This window comes from Chelonia mydas, chromosome 13, assembly GCF_015237465.2.
Source record: "Chelonia mydas isolate rCheMyd1 chromosome 13, rCheMyd1.pri.v2, whole genome shotgun sequence".
NCBI classification, from domain to species: Eukaryota; Metazoa; Chordata; order Testudines; family Cheloniidae; genus Chelonia; species Chelonia mydas.
In genome coordinates this window covers 33,086,645-33,092,644 of record NC_051253.2, presented here as the reverse complement: position 1 = coordinate 33,092,644, position 6,000 = coordinate 33,086,645, and the positions used below count along the sequence as shown (strand labels likewise).

General features: G+C 45.9%; 1 protein-coding gene across 1 annotated transcript; it reads left to right on the top strand.

The window, feature by feature from the left end:
• The first annotated feature begins 1,614 nt into the window (after positions 1-1,614).
• LOC102941007 (olfactory receptor 11A1) lies at positions 1,615-2,586 on the top strand. Its single transcript, XM_007072610.2, has one exon. It carries the CDS (start codon positions 1,615-1,617, stop codon positions 2,584-2,586), a length of 972 nt encoding a protein of 323 aa, XP_007072672.2.
• The last annotated feature ends 3,414 nt before the right edge of the window (positions 2,587-6,000 follow it).

Sequence of the window (6,000 nt, the reverse complement as noted above, 5' to 3'; positions counted from 1 at the left end):
TATCAGTCAAGTAGCAAACACAGAACAAAGAAAGAAACTAACAGGCAACAAACTCACCAGTTTGGATTAATGAATGCCCCATTGGTGTCTTTGTTGGGCCAATTCCAAATATTGGTCAAAGGGAAAACCTAGCTTCAAACAGGTTCAATTACTTTCTCAAAACAGACACCAGATTCTTATGACTGGATCAAGCCTCTAAATTCCATGTGCTGCTGACGTACTTGGATATGGGCAACATCTGGCCAAGGTTCCTAGTTCTCAAAACTCCCACTGTTTCACCAGGATGTGAGACATTCAGTGTTGATGGCCCTTGATAGTGTTGTCACTGCTACCAAGACATGACTTTCCCATGACCCATTCCATGTTTCCTTCTACAAAAGAGTTATTCCCATCCAGGATGATGGTTCCAATTCGAAATGACATTGACAAAAAAAATGGAATGATAAAACAGACATAGACATGTTCCCCAAAATGTCACAGCCACCTTAGCCAAGGAAGCATTGGCAGACCTCCTTAATCTAACTATGCATCCTAGATTCTTCCACATGGTATCTCAGCACCAGATGTTCAAAGGGATTGAGTGTCCAATCTGCAGGTGTAGGTACATGGATAATTTTCAAAGTCTGGCAGTTTGGAAAATATTACCCATACATTTTAGGCATTGAATAGCTCTCAAAAAGAAGGTTGCAAATCCTTGCCAATAAAGAAACCTACTCTCTGATTCCCATTAGGAGACATATGGGAGAGATCTCCCTGTAATATGGGGTGGGGGGAAAGGAAGTGTCTAAAAACACTGTGTTTTTAAACAAAAAATTAAAGCTATTTCTGCAAGATTGAGGTGGAAATATGACATTGAGGCCTATTTATTTTGTCTTCATACAGTATATTGAGAGTTATGCATGGTCTCACAGCAGTTTGCTAACAATGAGAAGTTATAAGGCAAACTCACTGACATAACTAGTAAAATTTTGAATAGTGTCTTCAGTATCATATCTCCATTTTACACAAGAGCATGTAAGCACATGTAGACAGCTTTTCTTTCCTAAATTTCAGGTCACATTACGAAAACAGTAAGTGGTATCATCATCAACTATTATATAATGGAGGGAAGAGAGGCACAGCGAGAGCAAGTGATAAACCCAAAGTCAGGGAGTGGAGCAGCCAATAATAAACCCAGGTCTCTGGAGTCAAATTCTTTTGACCACTCCACTGGAATATGGTGGACTCCGCAGTGTAAATGTGGGTAAATGAAGTATCAGCCCAGCAATAGGATTTTACTGAGGTTTCCTTATGAAGCCAATGGAGTGACATTTAATTCCCCTTAATCTATAATGATAACCTCAGACATTGTGGCTATAGTAATACAAAAACATGTTCAGGAAGCTGAAGGTGTGATGTATTCAACCATAGAGATACCAGGTAGTAGTTACATTTCCAATGTCAGTTCACTTTTACCGTTTTTTTTTAAATTTGTACCCCAACTGCCTCCACCCTCTGGAGTCTTGACTCAACTGTTGGGATGGCTACCGTCAGGGAGAAGCTGGAATAGAAAATATGACTGTTTTGTAATGGACGTTAGATTCTTAATTGCATGATTTCTTTTATTTCCCCTAGATGAAGCTGACATCAAACATACACGAGGGAAATCAAACGACCATCACGGAATTCATCCTCCTGGGATTTGGGGATCTCCCTCAACTTCATATTCTTCTCTTCCTGCTGTTTCTAGTGATCTACATTGCGACCATGGCTGAGAACATCCTCATCGTTGCGCTAGTTGTGACTGATCAGCACCTTCACACCCCCATGTACTTCTTCCTGGGGAACTTGTCCTGCTTGGAGACCTGCTACACCTCCACCGTCCTGCCCAGGATGCTGACCACTCTCCTGACTGGGGACAGGTCTATTTCTGTTATGGGATGCATCATTCAATTTTATTTCTTTGGTTCTCTGGCAGGGACAGAGTGTTTGCTTTTGTCTGTGATGTCCTATGATCGGTATTTAGCAATATGCAAACCTCTGCATTACGCAGCACTTATGAATGGCAGATTGTGCCTCCAGCTAGTGGTTGGGTTGTGGATAGGTGGATTTATGTCTGTTTCCATCTTTATATTTATGTTGTCACAATTAACTTTCTGTGGCCCCAATGAAATTGACCATTTCTTTTGTGATTTTCATCCAATAACAAAACTCTCCTGCACTGACACCCACATGGTGGAAGTTGCTGGTTTAATATCTTGCTCCATATTCACATTGCCTCCATTTCTATTGACGGTGACATCCTATGTTTGTATTATCTCCAACATCCTGAGAATCCCTTCCAGCACCATGAGGCAAAAGGCCTTTTCCACATGCTCCTCTCACCTCATCGTGGTGACAGTTTTCTATGGGACATTGACCCTGGTGTATCTGCTGTTGGACTCTGATGCACTGAGGGACCTGAACAAAGTGTTCTCTGTCTTCTATGGAATCCTGACGCCTTTGGTCAACCCCCTTATCTACAGCCTGAGAAACAAGGAGGTAAAGAAAGCCTTGAGAAAGTCTCTCCTTAAATCTTTTGTCTTTTTCAGGAATTCAAAATGTTAACCTAATATATATGTGATTTTGCAGTCCATATGATTTTATGAAAATATCCTAATGAGTGTGAATATAATGTAACTTGAATATGCTTCATGCAAAAGGTCACTTGTAAGATATCATTTATAATCTACTGAGTGTGGTCATCCTACTTGTATAAATGTATCATTCATGCATCTGAAACTAGAAATATGAAATATAATTCTGAGGTCCTATTGTAATTGTGCAAATTGTGGGCCATTAATGGTGGTTTGGAACCTTGATGGTTCCCATCAACTAGGACAATTGTTTGTAAATGGCTCTGTTTACTTGCAAACCTTCCTGTGAGTCAGGCCAGGAAGAGTGAAGGCTTGGGGTCTCACAGGACATGTGACTATGTCACCTGGTACTGGAATCCATCTTAATCCTGGTGCTTTTCCATTTAGAAGGAGGGATGAGGACCCAGAGAGACAAAAGATTCCTGCCTTGTGCCAAAGCTATGTAAGGGGGCGGAACAGAAGAAAGGAGGTTCCAGTCATGAGAAATCCCCTAGTTACCACCTGAGCTGGAGCTAACAAGATCTGTACAAGGGAAAGGATTGGGTCCAGACTAGGAAGGAGTCCAGTCTGTGAAAGAAGCTTATTGAAACATGCCTAACGGTGGAATTGTATCTGTAATCAGTTTCTTAATGTATTAGGCTTAGACTTGCCTGTTTTGTTTTATTTTACTTGGAAACTTTCTTTGTTCTGTCTGTTATTACTTGGAACCACTTAAATCCTACTTTTTATTCTTAATAAAATCACTTTTGCTTATTAATTAACCCAGACTCTAGAGGGAGACAGGATTTTATGCACAGAAATGGTGTATATTTACACAATGGCACCACATTCACAAAACTATATAGATGGGAGCCAGCATGGTTGCAGGACACTCCAATTGCCCTCAGCCATGGGACAAGTTTCTAGAGCTGAGGGATGTCAAACCTGTGCTATACATCTTTTCAAGTTAAGTTTCAGGGAGAATGGATTAGGGCATAGAGTCAAAATTCAATTGTCTGTGAGTCCTGGGGAGCAAACAGCTGTGCATATCTCTCTATTAGTGTTATAGAGGGTGGACAATTTGTGAATTGTCTTTGAAAACTCGTGGCGAACGGGGGAAGTCCCGGATGACTGGAAAAAGGCTAATGTAGTGCCAATCTTTAAAAAAGGGAAGAAGGAGGATCCTGGGAACTACAGGCCAGTCAGCCTCACCTCAGTCCCTGGAAAAATCATGGAGCAGGTCCTCAAAGAATCAATCCTGAAGCACTTAGAGGAGAGGAAAGTGATCAGGAACAGTCAGCATGGATTCACCAAGGGAAGGTCATGCCTGACTAATCTAATCGCCTTTTATGATGAGATTACTGGTTCTGTGGATGAAGGGAAAGCAGTGGATGTATTGTTTCTTGACTTTAGCAAAGCTTTTGACACCGTCTCCCACAGTATTCTTGTCAGCAAGTTAAGGAAGTATGGGCTGGATGAATGCATTATAAGGTGGGTAGAAAGCTGGCTAGATTGTCGGGCTCAACAGGTAGTGATCAATGGCTCCATGTCTAGTTGGCAGCCGGTGTCAAGTGGTGTGCCCCAGGGGTCGGTCCTGGGGCCGGTTTTGTTCAATATCTTCATAAATGATCTGGAGGATGGTGTGGATTGCACTCTCAGCAAATTTGCGGATGATACTAAACTGGGAGGAGTGGTAGATACGCTGGAGGGGAGGGATAGGATACAGAAGGACCTAGACAAATTGGAGGATTGGGCCAAAAGAAATCTGATGAGATTCAATAAGGATAAGTGCAGGGTCCTACACTTAGGATGGAAGAATCCAATGCACCGCTACAGACTAGGGACCGAATGGCTAGGCAGCAGTTCTGCGGAAAAGGACCTAGGGGTGACAGTGGACGAGAAGCTGGATATGAGTCAGCAGTGTGCCCTTGTTGCCAAGAAGGCCAATGGCATTTTGGGATGTATAAGTAGGGGCATAGCGAGCAGATCGAGGGACGTGATCGTTCCCCTCTATTCGACACTGGTGAGGCCTCATCTGGAGTACTGTGTCCAGTTTTGGGCCCCACACTACAAGAAGGATGTGGATAAATTGGAGAGAGTCCAGCGAAGGGCAACAAAAATGATTAGGGGTCTAGAACACATGACTTATGAGGAGAGGCTGAGGGAGCTGGGATTGTTTAGTCTGCAGAAGAGAAGAATGAGGGGGGATTTGATAGCTGCTTTCAACTACCTGAAAGGGGGGTCCAAAGAGGATGGCTCTAGACTGTTCTCAATGGTAGCAGATGACAGAACGAGGAGTAATGGTCTCAAGTTGCAATGGGGGAGGTTTAGATTGGATATTAGGAAAAACTTTTTCACTAAGAGGGTGGTGAAACACTGGAATGCGTTACCTAGGGAGGTGGTAGAATCTCCTTCCTTAGAGGTTTTTAAGGTCAGGCTTGACAAAGCCCTGGCTGGGATGATTTAACTGGGAATTGGTCCTGCTTCGAGCAGGGGGTTGGACTAGATGACCTTCTGGGGTCCCTTCCAACCCTGATATTCTATGATTCTATGATTCTATGATTCTAAGGGGAAGGGCCCCACTAAAAAGACCAGGCCCTCCATTGCAGGGGCTGCCCCCACTGCCATGGGCCCACCACCGGCCGTGGCATCCCTCCCTGCTGTTCCCTCCACCAGCTCTGCGGGTGTCCCTCCCCCGGCCCCCAGGGCATATGCCCAGGTGGCGGCAGCCCCCCCGCCTGCTGCTACATCATCTCTCCTGTCCACCGCCTCCGCTACCATCTATAGTGGCCGGGGCCCCTTTCCCACCATGACCAGGAAGCATGGCGTCCGTTGCCTCCTCGTGCCCGCCTCGCCCCACGTGGAGACCTACTGCGGGTCTTTGCGAGGGTGGTGGGGCACACGGCCATTGTGGCATCCTCCAAAATGTATGGCAAGGTCGTCGTCTTCTTAGCATCAGAGGCCGCCACCCAGGAGGTGGTGGAGAAGGGCCTGGCAGTGGGGGGCGGGTGTGTTCATCCCTGTGGAACCGCTAGAGGACCTGGGTGTCCGCCTGGTCCTGACCTCCGTCCCTCCCTTCCTTCCCAATGCCGCCCTGTTACCCCCCCCTCCACCCTGGGGAAACCCATCTCTGTGATTAACTCTCTCCCTTTGGGCTGCAAAGACCCCACCCTCCGTCACGTCCTCTCATTCCACCGGCAAGTGCAGCTTCAACTGCCTCTGGTGGCGTGTGACAAAGAGGCGCTTGAGGGGGTCCTTCCTGGTCCCCTACTAGGGGGCCCGTTACCGGGTGCATTACTCTACGGGGGAGGCCTGGTCCTACCTCTGCCAGGCGATGGGGCACGTCCAGAGGGACTGCCCCTTGGCCGGGCAAGGAGGGGCATCCAGGACCTGTCATTGCCTGCGA

Bases quoted from the DNA above. Each gene is read 5' to 3' on its own strand.
- LOC102941007 (XM_007072610.2), top strand. From the start codon at position 1,615: ATGAAGCTGACATCAAACATACACGAGGGAAATCAAACGACCATCACG.